General features: G+C 37.8%; 1 protein-coding gene across 2 annotated transcripts in view; it reads right to left on the reverse strand.

Annotated features, from left to right (window-relative positions):
• Window positions 1–357: 357 nt before the first annotated feature.
• Window positions 358–16,622, reverse strand: part of RORA (RAR related orphan receptor A) — a 238,314-nt gene continuing 222,049 nt past the window's right edge. The window contains exons 7-13 of one of the 2 annotated variants that reach the window (XM_026059343.1): window positions 16,318–16,524; window positions 13,118–13,239; window positions 10,905–11,037; window positions 10,127–10,234; window positions 8,464–8,574; window positions 6,903–7,015; window positions 358–5,514 (exon numbers count right to left, since the gene is read on the reverse strand). In XM_026059343.1, coding sequence (XP_025915128.1) covers window positions 5,350–5,514; window positions 6,903–7,015; window positions 8,464–8,574; window positions 10,127–10,234; window positions 10,905–11,037; window positions 13,118–13,239; window positions 16,318–16,524 — 959 coding nt within the window. In that variant the 3' untranslated portion in view covers window positions 358–5,349. Of the gene's footprint in view, window positions 5,515–6,902; window positions 7,016–8,463; window positions 8,575–10,126; window positions 10,235–10,904; window positions 11,038–13,117; window positions 13,240–16,128; window positions 16,525–16,622 lie in introns of both variants that reach the window. The other variant, XM_026059342.1, reaches the window with a different exon arrangement.

Below are 16,622 nucleotides of genomic sequence, written 5' to 3' on the forward strand. Positions count from 1 at the left end.
TTCCAGAATCCTACAATTTGGCACTTAGAGACTTAGTAGACATTGCTGGGTTTTGTTACTGTTGTGGTCACTTATAATTGCTGCAATTGTTGTACTAGATATGAAAAGAATGTCTTCAGCTTCAGTGTTTTTTTCCAGTCAGGTTTTTTGCTTCACTGTGAAGCATCTGCAACAATGACAGCCAAGGTCTGAACTCTTGTTCTCCTATTCGTACAGATTTATGCTCCTTAGTACGCAACTTTATTGTCAAGACCTAATTATCACCTTTTCATTCATATTGTACAACCTATCATAAACTGATTTGTTTTCTTTAACAATAACTTAAAGACTGAAAACTCATCTTTTATTGCAAAACACTGAAATTCAGCTTGAAAATATAGTCCTATGATTATAAAAATATCCAGAAGGTATTGAAATTAAATTTCAATCATGTTCTATTAATGGATCAGCATTAGTTTATTTTCTAAAGTGTAACTGCAAAACCTTTGAGCTGTTTGGAGTACTTTGTTTTGAACAAAATAAAGACCAATGAGTAGATATACTGAAAAACTGAGTAACAGAATGAGGCACACACAGAGCATTTAGATTAAAAAAAAAAAAGAATCTATCCAGTTCACTTGTGCCTGGGGGGAGGGGAAAGGGGAAGAAATACTAGTATTTTTTTAAAAAGTAATTTGTCCCACCAGTAGTACTGGCCACCCTGTTGAAGAGTTTTAGAAGATCCCTGAGCACATTAGTTTCTGACTCTTATCCCCAACTCCAAAACGATAGGGCTTCTGTTGTTGATAGCAAGATGGATTGTCATTCACAGTTAAGTCAATCATAAGGTGCTTATCTACTTACCCTTTTTTCACCAATCAGCACAAAGAACTGTCAGAAAATAACTTTTATTTTTCTTTTTAAATAATAAAAGGGCACAAAATGATTAAGCAATCAATGTTTTGTGACAGTGGTTTAGGATTATTATCTGGCTGCCCCTCAACAACAGACAAGTGATTCAATCGACATTCCTTAGCAAAAAAAAAAAAAAAAAAAAGAAGAAAAATCCTGTACAAATATGTATTTTTCCCTGAGGGATCAAGGTTACACCCGCAAGTGCTCTATGTACATATTGCACTGTAGAGGAATGAAGAACATGTGCAAAAAAAGCAACAATGATCGAAGCTTACTAATCAATCCTTTTAATCATGACTGCTATGTCATCTTGCATTTTGGAATGTCGTAACACAGCTATTCCTTTAATCTAAAATGTAAAAAACAAAGAAAGAAAAAGAAAAACACACATCTACTATGGCACATTCAATGAAATAAAAAGTTTTCCAAAGACAAATAGACAAATTCCATCAAGAAAATAATACAAAGTTCGTTCGTTTGTTTTTTTTGTTTTTTAGAAAAATTACATTACTTTCTTTCATTGTTTCACATTACAAAATCTTTTTTTTTTAATGTTTACACAAATCACATTTTATTGCAGGAATATTTCAAGTGCCATCAAATATTTATAGAAGGGTTAAAAAAATAGAAGTCTCTCTAAAGTGGTCCAGACAAGGCTTTGTATAGAATAAATCTTTTTTCCACCTTCTATTTTTGACTTAAGTATTTTGAATACATTTTCTTTATTCCATTGACACTTAACAGCCTAGAAGCAGCCACTCACACATACCCACGCATCTATTCATGTGCGCACACAAATGTACTCTCTCTCACACACGCACGCATATACACACAGATATCTTGGTATCCGTACTAAGATAGATAAGCTTTAATAAAGAACAACCAAACTTAAAAACAGCCTCCCATTTCACCTAATCCCATAGTTTTTAAAAAGCTGAACAATGTTGGAGATGCTGAAGTACTTTAGGGTGGTTTACATGACAGTGTACGATAGTATCTCTTTCCTAGAAAGCCAGAAAATATCTCTGTGGATAGATGCAACATCCTATGAAAATTTCTTTGCAGGTTTTAAGGAACAGCTCATTCGAAAGCAATATATTATTACTTTATCTTCAGCTACATTATTCCTTTATCTTCTATTCTCACATTTTTGTTTGTAGTGAACTGGGCAGACAATGAAAATGTTTGTGTGAATATCCACTGATACCAAATGTTTCCAGCTGACTAGTGTACTGGCGGCCTGCCCTGGGCCGCACCGCCGGGTCCGGGTCCCGGGTCCCGGGTCTGGGGAGCGTGTGCGCTGGCCTGCCCGCTGCTCGCCCGGCACCCTTCCAGGCCAGCCGCTCGGGCAACGACTCCACGTCCCCTGTCAGAACAACCTCCTCGGCAACGTAGGTCTTTTCAGTACACCTGCCACGCTGTGCTCCCTTTTCTCCTCTCAACAAAGAGCAAAAGAAAAAATAATTAATATTCTGCTGCCAGCGGTGGCTGCCTGTGGCCAGGAAAGGCCGCTGTGGCGGGGTACGCACGCCAGCCCGAGCTGAGGAGGCGCGAGGACGCCGGAGCTCCCGCTGAAGGCAGTGACAGCAGGTGGGTGCCCCACAGCCTGGAAGATCACGCCACAAGCTGCTTTTAGACACAAAGGGCTTTCAGCTAAGACCCTGTTTGGAACCTCTTTATAGTTATGTATTTTATCAGTAAAGGCTCCAAAATTTTGTGTTTTCAATAACTTCAGGTGAAAACACTGTGAACTAGATGCCAAACAAAACCATTGGCACCTAGAGGCCTGGTAAAGTACTAATATTCATCAGGAAAAAAAAAAGAAAGGGACATGACTGAAAATTAATCCCAAAATATTTTGCCTGATAATCTACTTACTGTCAGAAGCAGGAGTTGTGTCTCAACGCTAAAAAAGTACAAGTCTTACCTCATTATTCATTAGTTGACACTGAGATTAAGTTTAGTTGATCTTTAAAGGACTAGCACCTAAGGCTGGTCACATTCAGAAAAGATTTGTTAGTTAAAAAGGTTGTTTTAAAAATAAGAATACGCTATTAGACTAAAAGTACCATATCATGCCAGTCGCTCCAATATGGTAAACAAGGGCTCTAGGAGAGCGCAGCGGTGCGAGCGGGGGCAGCGAGGTGCGGGCTGCGGCCGGCTCCGCTCGGCTCCGCTCAGCTCGGCTCGGCTCGGCTCGGCTCCGGCGCCCGCAGGCCGGGGCAGCAGGGGCTGGGGCTCCGGGCTGGCCCTGAAGCCCGCTGCGGCCCCCGTCCTGCGCGCCGGCGGCCTGCCTCGACCCGCCCTGCACAGCGCCGGCGGCCTGCTCTCGTGGGGACCTCTCCCCTGGCTTTAACAGGTGTCACAAGCTAAACGGCTCCATTTGACCCCAAATGAAGCATGTTCAAATCACAAAAACCACTTTATTTTGGCATAAGAATCCACTGTCCTAATTCTCCTTTTAAAGTAGACTTCAGTGTGCTTCTATTCACTTCATTACTTTTCCATGACTACAGAATATGATAGAGATTCTTTATCTCTAGAAATTAAAGCAGGGGAGCACATTCTGCCTTTCCCTTTTCTTTTCTAAGTTTTTTGCTTTTTCTTAGGTACCTCATCAGAAACTGTGTTTGTATTGGCCTACAAGGCAGCTGGTTGTTATACATCCTCATCTCATCCAAAGCAATTACGCACCTCTGGCTCAAATAGTCACAGTTTATTTTCTGATGTTGTTTACTGTGGATCTGTTCCCTTCAGAAATGGGCTTAATTTCTAAATCTTGCCAAATTTACTCAGACACAGTGCTTTTCCTCAAGGGAATGGTAATTTGTATTAATAAAGATTGCAAGATCCAGCTTATTGGTTGTTTATGCAATGCATGGAACACAATTTGAGAATTACAGAATGCAGATTTATGGTACTAACGATTTCCAGGCTTCATAATACAAAACAGTGCTTTTTAGCAACAGTGTGCCTTTACTTTGTTAGTCTATCTTCATCTGATAGACTTTAAAGTGCATTTTCTACTACTATTTTTTTCTCTTACTATTTCTATTACTATTCTATTACTTTTCTATTAAGCTACCTTAAATTGAGCTGCTGGATTTTGGAAAATGGGTCAGTATTTGATCTCACTGAAGTCAAAGATGAACCGCCTGTGGATTTTGATAGGACAGAGTTTGGGGGTGGCAGGCATTGTTTACCATATGGAGCATAAAAGTATGTAATATTATGTATAAAAATTAATTTTCCACATACATATCATACACACATACTTTTACTGTAGATACAGACTTGAGTCAGTAACTTCAAACCTGGATTTAAGGTGGGGAGAAATATACTTTATTAATAGCTTGATTTTCAAGGATGCTGTATGTCTCTAGCTGTAAGTGATCTGTGATTGCTTAGCTAAACCTTGACCCTGGAAGCTCAGCGCCTTTGAAAATGAGGCTTTTTATTTGTGTGCCTAAATGTAGATTTAGGCTTGCAATTTTAAATATCCAGGTTTGAAAGATTTGAAAATAAAAGTACCATTTAAAGTAACAGCTGAGAAGTGAATTTTAATTTAGAAAATTTTCATTATTTTCAAACTGTTTAAAAAAATCTGTGTAACCATTTCAGGATATGACCAGCCCCTCTTTAAAAGTAACATGGAAAACAGCAGCATAAATACCTCCCAATGTACCAGTACCTGCCAAACCTTTTTCAGTTAAACTTGAATTTCTGGTGCACATGCAACACAACAATGAACACGCTAGCATTTAATTTAAAGAAAAAGGTGCAAAATGAAAGTGCCTTATCAATTCAACAAGAAAAGCTATACCAGTAACTACATTTTATATTAATTAAAACAATATATAAACAATATCTCTTTTGCTATATATAGTCTTCATGCCCATTTACCCTGTAATATATTATAATGCTATTGTTGCTATTGCTATGGACCCTTTTCATGCCATTCTGTCTACTGGCAAACAGTGGTAGGTGAAAAAAAATCGTCCTTCATGAAACAATGAGCAAGTTGTGCAAACTGATGCTGAAATCTCTGCAATGCACACCAATCGCTGATTACTAGCAGGACTCTCTGTTCTGATCAACAAATTGATTGTTCTGTCAAAAGTCTGGGCAGTGAACTATGAGAGAAAACAACCTTCTGACATTAGTACCCTCAGTCTGTGTAAACAGAGGTCAAGGATTGAGAAGTTGAGACAGAAAAAGGGTCCATATTTGTAGGCATAATGGAAATCATATGCATGAGAAAAACAAGTTCAACTTTGTTTCATTGTTTCCCATCCTTCGCCTGACCCCCACCGCCAAGAGATGTGCAGTGTGTTGGCTCCCTAGGTCTGTGCAGGGCCATATAAAGTGTCTTGGTTTTCTTTTTTTTTTTTCTTTTCCTTTCTTTTGTTTTAATGTTTGTACTTCAGACATTCTAGAAGTGCTCAGATGATACGTTTACCCATCAATTTGCATCGCTGGCTCAAATTCTGAAGTGAACAACTCCTTGTAAAGTGGAGGAAAATGAAGTCGTACAATGTCTGGGTATATTGCTTTAAATGCCATAAGCTTTTCTGTATGTCGTCCACACAGTGCTCTTAAAGTAGACACTTTGCATATTAACTGCAAAAAAACGAACAGAAGTCATATGGTCATATATGAAACCAGGCCTCCCAATCTTGCTTTTAGGATTAAAGCTCTCTCAAACACTTCTAGTAAAAAGCTCTCTCAGACACTTCTAGTTCACTTCAGTTGTTTACCTCAACAATGGTATTTCAGATGCTTAGGTTTGTTAGATTAAAAAAAAAAGCCATTTAAAAGGTATTAAGTAATGTATTATTGCTATTTGTGAAAGAATCTCTTCTTTAAGATCCTAGGAATATGAATCATTAGATTTCTTCATTTGCCTACCAGGTAAGCAATACCACAAGCACCAAATTGATACAATACTATTTCATGACTGCATCCTCTTTCATACAATTTAGCAATTTTCTTGGAAGAAAGCATTCCTGATTACTTTTAAATCCACTGTGAATATTACGGAGGGAATTGGAAATGCAATAGATCATGCTGTTTTCATTTATGCCAAATAAAGGAGAAAAGTTAAATTTTCATAAAGGAACAGATCTGAAAAATGTGTACGTCTAAGATACCACTACTACTAAGAACTTTCTGACTACATATTTGTATCTAAGTACATGGAAGAAACGGCCTTCTTCCAACAAAGGCATCCAAAGTATGTGCTGAGAAAAGAATTATATGAGCTAGGATTTGAAATGAGGACACTCTGAAAAGCCTTTTATACTAGGCTGTACCATCCTGCTTCTATTGTAATTAATTTCTGTGGTGTGAAACTAAGCATGAACTTTCCAGCTGTGTAGAGGTATAAAAGGAACTACGTCTGTAAGGAAGCGCCTCTCCTTCCCCAGTCATTCAGTGCAGATTTTCTTATCACACCGTCTTTGCATTTTTGAAAACTTAAGTGAAGATGCTTTAGATTAGCATAATAGTATTCAGTATCTTCTTTTTCTTCCCTGGCCACCAATATTTGGAAGAACTGCTGAGAAAAAGGCTGTGGGGGAAACTTCTCACAGAACAGTAAAAACCATGGTTAGCTAAGACATTGCATGTCATCTCAATTTAACTGTCAGGCAGGGAGATATTTCATAAGGATTAAGGCATGCATGTTGTAGAACTGAAATAGTATTCTGTGTGGCAGAAATGTTGCATAGCAGGAAAAATCGGACAAAACCTTGATGGCTTTTCATGAAGTTCAACATTAAAATTCTTCTTTTCAGACCACTGTCATTCTTGTCTTTACATCATCTTTTCACTCCTCCTCATTTTTAGCAAATGATTTCATCTAAGCAGCTAGATTTTGAACAAAGAATTCTGAGATTACATAGTATAAATTAACTGCATAAAAGCTGTCACACAATAATTATGACATTGCTGATATGAAAGAGTGTGCTTTAGCATTCACGTGACATGGCACGCTTGGTGAGTCTCACCTTTGTTAGAATTCCGTCTTCTCGGTGGTTCTTCTGCAGGACGTGCTGAAGTGCTAGCTGGATCTTCTGTTGGAGTTTCTCAATTTTTACCTTCTCTTGAAGCCATGAACGATCTAAATATAAATGGAGTGAACACCTCTAGTACTACATACATCCAGCACAGTGCACCAGGAAATATTCTTAAGAGTCTGTTACAGATTCATCTTTCCTATTTGCAACCTTCCTTCCACTTCAACAGTCTTATACAGGAAATGAATTTCAAAAGCAATATGTTTTAGAATACATCTATTACTTACATTTAAAATCAGTTTTATAAAGCTCTCAGTTAGAAGAGTCCAGCAAATATGAATATTATTAATAATTTGCTGATAGGATTCTGTAAAATTCAGGATATTTACAAAATTCAGAGTATTTACAAAATGAAGGTAGCAACTTTTTGTCGGGAAATGAAAGATTATATAATGAACAACTAGCTGGAGTGTATCATCTTGCTAAGATCTACAGTGACATACAGAAAAATCAGAAGTGAATATTCATCTGTTAAGAAGAAAAGTGGTCCTAAACCTCCTGGCAGCAAAGCAGTATTACCAGCTACATCCTCTTCAGGGCAGAACGGAGGAATTCTGTGGTTCACATATTAAGATATGGCACTGACAAACTTCTGATCTGGCAAATGGCATGGGGATGTATTTATGATACAGTCAACTCTGGTGCATGGACAAATGCAGAAGCCAGTCTGGACCTGAGCAGCCCACACGCAGATGGAGCCAGTGTACCCACTGTTGCTAACAGACCTTTCCACCACCACTCCTGTGTCCACTACGCTCCAACCTAAAGCGCGTGTTTATGTCCTTGAGCAGTATGCCAGATGCAAACTGGCTTTCTGCACTGATGCCTTGCTTCCCCCAACTTAATAAGCCTTACCAGAACTTGGTACTGTGCACATCTGTTTGATATTATTAAGTTATTTTACCAGTGGATATACTGGACCCAGACTGGTTCTTGGGAGCCACTTATGTGCCTGCACAGTACTTTCCAGTGCATTCAGTTTCAGGACAGTGATGTGAAGTTATCTAAGCTAGCCTGGTACACAACTGCCTTGGCACCTTTGTAGCACGCTGAAATGGCTACCCTGCTTAACAGACCTGAGCTGCCACTGGAAGCGCTCATCAGATGGGTGGCATTGTGCTAGAGATGCTCTGCTACAGCTGCAAGCCCACACAGTTGAAAGTTGACTATAAATTCAGTGGCTGCCTTCTGCCTCTCTTCCTTAGATTGACCTAGCCGTCTCATTCGCATGTATTTCAGCTTTTACAAAGAAGCAGTGTCCTCAGCAAGGAGAAAAATTGGAAAACATGGGCTTAGATTCAGGTTTACAATTTCAGCAGATTTATTTCTAAATTCATAGTTGTAATATATATATTAAAATAAAATAAAAATATTGGTTAGGAAGGAGGCACTCAACATTTTACACTGATAGTCTTAGCATTATCATTGAAAAAGACTTCAAAATAAAAATAACCTCTACCAAATAAACCTAGAGCAATACTTTATCTCTTACCTGCAGACATTAAAACAAATGCAGAAAACAAAGCTATCTCATCTTCTGTCAGGTGCATAGAACATAAACTTTTTCCAAATTCAAACACAAAACTGATGAAGTCTTCACAACCTGCCAAAAAGAAGGTACATGCCAAATTGTTTACAACTACTTCAAAGCTACTGAAAAATTTATTTATTCTGATGGAGGTGAAAGATGGATGTAGAATACTTTGTAGGTGAATGCTTTTCTCCTTAAAGGATCACTGAGTAATGGCAGTGAGATCTCACTCATAGTAGAGGCTATTACCTCATTCCCACAAGTCCACAATTTCCACACTCTGACAGCCAAATTTTTGGATTTTTTTACACACTATTTTTCCCAGATTCTGTTCTTTTTTGGGTAAATATGGATAAAAAACAAGCCATTTGCAAACTCAGAACTCTTCTGTAGAAATAAAGTATGGTTAGATTTTCCCCAAATTTCTGAACATTTTATGTAGATTAGATCTTTACATGACTTGGCTAGAAAACTCAATGTTGGTTTAGCTTTGTTGTTGTTCTTGTCACTGGAGACTGGGTGTTTGAAACGTGTACTGGTGAAGTGCTGGTTTTTAAGAGTACTGAGCACACAGAAGAGGGAGGGGGGAGAGAGGCACACAAGGTACATGCAGGAGCAAAGGGAGACGCCAAGGTCTGAAAGCTTTTCATGTGGATAAAGAACTCTGTCTTCTTTCGTATGCACATCCAGGCTCTTGGTCACCCAGGTGTAAATGAGGCTACTACTGCTGCTACACATGCTTCTCCTAATTCGCAAAAGCCCTGCTTTGGAGGGGACTGCAACATGTGTTGGAATAGGGCTCTCCTCTGCAGATCTCAGCCCCCAACACAACTTAAATTTCTGGGTCTAGTTGGAAAAAGATGAAAATATGTTTCATTAGAAGCCGGGTCGAAGCCCACATCTGATATTGCACTCTGAATTATTTGCATTCAGAGTGCATTCATTTATACTTTGTGGTGTTTTAAAAAGGCAGAGTATACTTCAGTAATTGTACAGCATTCTTCACTGCCATATTGTCACTGCCATTTTTCATTGCCCTCCAAAACAGGTTATATACCAAATCCTAAACACAACTGAATGCATCCTTTTAAAATAAGCAAAAATACACAGAAAATCTCAATATGATAAAGTGTGGGTTAATAAAAAATTGATCTATTTATAGTAATTTAACTGCAAATAACTACATTTTAAAGATTATTAAACAATTTAAAACAAAATTAACATCTTCAAAGCAGTAACATCAGTATACCCAAAATTAGCTTAAAACCTGCCTTCTCATCCAACAGGATATATATAGCATTATTTTGGATATGAAATCTGGGCTTCTATTCTTGACAAGTATATCCAAACTGCTCTACCCTGACCAAAGGCAAGTGCTGAAGTGCTGACTTTCAAAACCAGGAGTCCTTTAGTGTAAGGAGTTAAGCTATTTAAGCTTCTGGGATCAGCTTGGCCTCAAACATAGCCAGCATGGTTGTTTACAAAGTAAGCAATTTGAGCTTTTGAACTTTTTTTTAATTTGCATATAATAGTCTTTTTTTTTTTCAAAGCGGCTGTCCTCTAGCTTTTCCACCTTATTATTTTTATTCTGTTGTTTTAAAATACAACACTTGAAATTTCTTACCTAAGGACTTGAAAACCTCAGGGCTAGCATACTTGCCATCAAAGTAGACTGTGTTGTTTTGGGAGTCAAAGGCACGGCACATTCTGATGAACACAACCTCTAAAGACCCTAAAACAGAAACAATGCAAGTTTGACTGTTTAAGTAGGGACTTCAGTTGCAAAGAGCCAGTGAGGATTTAGAAATGTCCTATGCTCTCAATTCAGTACAGATTGAGTGGAGTAGTAGGATTTGTGTGTTTGATTTGCGAGTAGAATTAATATAATTCCCAAAGACTCCTTTAGGGCCATTTCCTAAAGTAACTTTAGTTAATGCTAGTAAATAATAATTATCTGTTAGAGTAACTTCTCTGAAGTCAAAACAGTTCATCTGAATGAAACTCATGAGCATTTATACTCATGAGCTTTGAAGACTTTGTCCAGTATTTGTAAACCGCATTAATTCTACAACATGTTGCATAGAACAATCTAGATTTTTATCTTAAAATGTTATTTGCTGTTACAAAGCCAAATTTTAAATTTGAGTCCAACTCTGCCCTCTTTACACACTCATTGCTCTCATTGTTCATAATGAAAATCTCATACAGACTTGAACTTTTCTACCCAGAGTAGCTAATATAAGCATATTACTTCACAAAGAAGCACAAAATTTGTTATTTTTTCTCGTATTATTTTAAAAGATCATTGTCCAACATATATATATGTACACAATCACTGTATACAGGTTGCACTTTCCTTAGTGAAAATGAACTGAAACAAATCTTAAAATTCACCAGCGTACCTGCTTTTAAAAGCACAATTTGATCGTTTTGACACAGTTCCATAAAGCCATCAATGCGTTTGGCAAATTCCACTACATACTGTATAGCTTCTGTTATTTTGACTGCACATAACTGCCACATTACCTCCCTTTGCTGTTTGAGAGAAAAGAAAAGTTATTAATCAAGGTTAGGAAAGCCCATTTTCATAAAGTAAAACTAAGCTGAAAAACAAGCAGAGCAAATTTTCTCCTGCAACCTGCCTACAGCCTGCTAATAAGACAAGGGGAATTAACCTCAAAAACAAAGCCTCACATGGATGACTGAAAATGCAAACACGTAAGACTTCTTCAGTGGCGTCAGAGAGATCCAGGTTGGAATATTTTGTCTCATGAGCCAAAAATGTCCAAGCATAATGATTCTCATGATTTCAGTGGGAGTTTTACTTGCTGCCTCAAAAGAAAATACCAAGTCACACTAGCAGACCTAAGTTCTCAATGCATAATCACATTCTTCCTGTCAACCTCTGTTTCCTACTGAATGTAAATTATTTAACAAGCATCTCTTTATAAGGATACATATAAAGATATATATATATGAAGATCAGCTTGTAACTACCATAAATAAGGCATGCAATTAGTCATTTTTCATATGTTTATTAATCATTCACAATGAAACTATCTAAAGAGTAAAAAATGATATTCTTAAAAGCTAAGTATTTTTTGTAGAAATTAAAATTATATTTAAAAAACAGTGTGCTTTAATAGCGTTTTCCAAGGTAGTTTTGAAAAAGCAGTTGTTTTGTAAGTAGTTTGCGGATAGAAGGCATAACGGAAATACAAATAGTGATTAAATCTTATAATACCCGCTGGAGGTACGGCAGCACTGTGCTGCCCATGCTACAGCTAGACTCAAACACTGAGTAACAATTGCAGAATGAATCAAGGTTACAAGCAGGCACTGAAAGCAGGAAACCTGACACAGTTCTATGTTTATAATCTCAAAACAGAAGAAATCTTGTAAAATTGCAAAACATGAAACAGCTGTTGGGCTTTCTGGCCAGCTCATATCCAGGTTCTCTATTACTGGACTGGAATGGAAACAGAGTAAGACATTCCCATCCAAGACTGATATTCACAATAGGAATGGTAAACTACTGTCCTGAGTTGCTTCCTTCTTTACTTTGACAATATAGGGAGCATATATGGCTAGTTTTAAAAGGAATACAGTTAGGCGAGATAAATTCCATCAAAGTGCACCAACAAAAAGTAAATTATAAAACTGATTAGCACACAAACAAAATGCAAAAATAATTAAAAACCTCATGGAAGCAGCAACTCTGCAACAGACTTCAACTGCAAATCTATTTGCAAAGAGTCTTTGGTTTGAGCTCATTCAGTAAACTTCCTATCCATGCCTCACTTTCATTAATAGCAATGTCAGATTTCCTAGTTTTATTAAAAAAAAAAAAAGTGTAACAAAAAAATGCTTATCATATACTTCCAGATTTTAGTAGCTGATTATGAGAGATCAGTTTCCTATATATATAGTATTTTTCAACCCTACAGACTCCAGATACAAAAATAAAATAGTAAGAATAAACTTCTTTTACTTAAAATTTTACAGGTTTTAAGTCAGGATTTTGGGAATCTTATTCATGTCAGAAATAGTTGGATTTGAAATACAGTGTTATACACTAGGCTATTTGCTAACATCAGCTGATGTTAACCAAGAGAGGACACAACAGGACACGTGCTCATATTGAAGTTTCACAAGTCAACTGTAGAGAATCCTATAGTTACAATTTGGTGGTTTCAAGAGTTTTTTCGGTGATTGGAGGTTTGCAAATTAGTCCACAGAAATGTAAACAGCACACAGGTCTAAAAGCATCAGGCACCTCACAACGCTGGAGCATTATCCAGCCATTTAGGAGAGAAAACCTTTTCTATGGCTTTCATATTTCTGTTTATCAATCACAGAGAAGTAGATTTGAAGAGTATGACTTTATCTTTTAATATACCTGTAAAAATTACAAATGCGAAGGACATCCTAACCATCTTTCTGCCTTTGATTCTAGCCTATGACTATTTATTTTTTGAAAACACATGTAAATACACATTTCTAATTGTACATCTAAAGCAATGAAAAAAGTGAATCTTGCAGTGTGTTATTAAAATACCATGCTTAAAAAAAAAGAAAAAAAAAAAGCATGCCATAGTTTGACATGCTTTTATACCTTGTTCTGGTAGTTCTCAATTTCTTCCTGCAGAAAAGTCTGCCATGTTATCTGCTGTAGCTCCTCTCGCAAGTATTGGCAAGTTTCCATGTGTGACTTGGAAATATTCTGTGCAAGATGTTCTAAGAGAAAGACCAAAACATGGTTATTTATATATATATATACATATACATACACACATATATAAAACAAAGCTATACCTTTAGACATGATAAAACTAACACATTACAGTTGCAATTTTGCCAGGGGAGGGTTTGGCTGTTAGAAAAAATACTTTAATTTCAGATCTCCTTGGATTTTGCTTCATAAAAATGAGCCAATGCGATGCAAATAGTTAACTGAGTGGAGGAGACAAGGCAGGCGGCTGGTTCCGACGGCAGCTGGCCGGCTCCTGGGGGCCGGCGCCCCGTTAGAGGGCAGTCTGCACACACACACCTCCCTCGCCTTCTCACACTGCAGTCCTCAGAAACCTTCATCCCTGGATTTTAATACAGGCACACAAAGCAGAGTCCTTCACTTGTTTATAAGATGTTTGGGTGAACAGGGGTTTATTTCTGAATAACTAAAATTATATTTGGGACAAACTTCTTTCTCACACTGAAGTGGGTACCGAAGGTACCAAAGAAAGCATGTGAGATGGGAAAGCCTGCAAAATGAAAGCAAAACTCAGTGAAATCTAGGGGACCGTGCAACCTATTGCAAATTCAGTAAGTGGCCTTGCTGCTTTTAGTGAGATAAAGTCAGTTTTAAAACCTGGGCTGAGAATTAAGCTGTTAATCAGAGCCATAGAAAAAAATACCAATGCGTGAGGTGATGGACTCCTCAAGCTAGAGTGCAAGAATCGCAGTGGGGGAGCCTTGCTGAACACACGCCACCACGTTTCATGTGCAGTGAATACACAGCGCTGTCAGCCAGAATGTAAATCTTCAAAAGATTTGTTTGCATTTGATACAACAGACGCTTCCTCCTGAAGAACTGCAGATATTGAGAATCCAGCCAGTACTCTACCAAGCAGGACACTATCACATGAAGGCTCCTCTGAAGGAAAAAAAAGTTTCTTTTTTTTCCTACTATCATATGATTTAAAAAGTATTAAGAAAATAGACTCATTAGAGAATCCGGATAACTATTATTATCTGAAGACACAGGTTCTGGCAGACTCAGACACTGAAGACTCAGGTTCTTTTCTCAGCTTTAAAGGGTCAGGTCTCCTGGGAAACTTGCCTTGTTCAAACACAACCAAATCCAACTCTGGACAAATTGGACTGCTGGACCGATCCATCTGCTCACTATCACAGTTACTGCACTAATAGTTCGATTTGAGATACTACCTGAAAAGTCTTTAAGATACAGGATACTTAAGTAAAATCAGATTATATGTGCCACCTAAACAACCAACAATGTTGGACACAAAGTAGTTAATATTTTTGTTGTCATCACAGCTTTCATGTATTTCAGAGCAATCTGTTTACAAGCACGTATTTAAAAGCAACTTTTGCTCTCCCTAGCAGCATCTGACAGCCTCAGACCCATGCCCTTGGAGGATACAGGGGTGAAATATGACCATGGTATTCACAAACCCAGGCCTCAGCTCTGGACCATATTTAAGCACACACCTAAATACTTTCATTGAACAACCACACCTTCTAAATTGGAACCTCCGTCTGGAAGACAAACATTCTTCAAACATTGTTTGGCAACGTCAGTGCTGGGCACCCAGCACACGTTCCATAGGGTTTTAAGGCAAGCACTATGTAAATAAAGGTAAGTAATATCACAAACTTATTTTATGCCAGTGCTCCAAACTCAACACCTGGCCTAGGAAGGAAAAGGCCCTTCTTTTTTCTGTGAGTTTAATTTAGATCTATTAATAGCTCCCATGGAAACATTAACAACCATTTGATTGAGATAAAGTTTGTAGCAGAGCCTTTATCCTCATTTTTTCTTCTCATTTCTACTCATCTGTAACTGAAGTTATTTGAACTCAAGCCAGACACAATATTTTGGCTGTCACAACAAATTCTATTGCAGAGAACTGCATTCTGCAACATGAGGACATTAAAAAGGAAGCCTTCTTTTCCCTTTCCTCTCTGCAAAATTTCTCAAAAAAACATAAATTAAAACAAAACTAGCAAAATTTCATATCACATATTAGCCTCTAATTCAAAAAATTTAACTTGAAATATTTGATTTTTCAAACTATTTTTAGGTTGTTTTCATAATGGAATAATTAGCAAAAATGTTGTCTAAGCAAGCAAAATTGATGTTTTAAACTCCTGAGTGCTTAAATAAGTAGCAGAATCTTAAAGTCACTTCTCTAATGTCCTGTTCCAGTCTGCTTATCAGAGGTTCACACAGCGCACTCTAACTCAAGCCATGGATGTTGACAAAAGTCATTGTTGTGGACTTCAGCCCTAGCGTAATCATTCAGGAAACAGTGCAAACTCAGATGTGGTAACTACAGTGGGCATTATAAGGATCTTAGGGAAATTTTCAGAACTTGCTACATTTAAAAATTTTCCAAAGTATCTGGGGCAAGATCTCCTCCTCGACCAGTGGAGAGGAGAACTGCCCCCAAATTAGATTGTTTTTTTGGTTTCCATTTTCCCAGGTACAAGTAAAGAGCAGAAGAAAATCAATTTCATCACTTTGTGTTAGAAAATAGAATACAACTAATGAAAAAAATGATAAAATATTAAAAAATTATCTGCAAATGAAGAAATACTCTGTATGCTCATTAATCAGTATTCAGAGGTTCTATTACAAAGATTTAACACAAGGGCAATACTACTAGATCTGATTAACTGCAAGCTCCTGGGATTTTTAGCTCAGTTCTGTAAGGTGTTCACCATGTACCACCGTTACGGGATCATGCACTTTGCAGAAGGATGCCTGGACGTGCTCACAGCTATACTGATGCAGTGTTCTCGCTATCACCTGCCTGAACGTGTCAATTTAATCCAAAGGGTACTATTAAGACAGTTACAATGGAAGCTTTTTTCTCTCATTACCTAATTCTGCCATGGACACAGTTGGAGAGGTCTCCCCATTTGTAAAAGAACAATAAGGGAAGAAGCCCGATGCTGGTGTGTAGTCACATATTGGTTCTGGTTTGATTCCATTAATATCAAGACCCGACTGATCTGGAGAAGGCTGTATGTCTAAGTAGAAGCTGCTAACTGCAGAGTCTGCTTTGCTACCTTCAGGGGTATGCCCATCAATGTAATTACTGAGGTCGTCGTGGAGCTCTGTTAGCCCATTGGTGGTGATATTGTATGTTGGTGTTAGTGGTTCTGCCTCTCCTGGCTGCTGCTGATGGTCTCGCTGCTGCTGCTGCATTCGATGTTTCTGCACCTCCGCATACAAGCTGTCCCTCTGCTTTTTTGACATTCGACCAAACTTTACAGCTGAAATACAGACACACAATACATTTCATTTCTATAAACTGCTACTGTGTTGTGATTGTCTTGGGTCTTTAAATACTACAGCGAAGGACAAGGTATAA

The sequence above is a fragment of the Apteryx rowi genome, unplaced genomic scaffold (genome assembly GCF_003343035.1).
Source record: "Apteryx rowi isolate R43461 unplaced genomic scaffold, aptRow1 scaffold_156, whole genome shotgun sequence".
Taxonomy (NCBI): domain Eukaryota; kingdom Metazoa; phylum Chordata; class Aves; order Apterygiformes; family Apterygidae; genus Apteryx; species Apteryx rowi.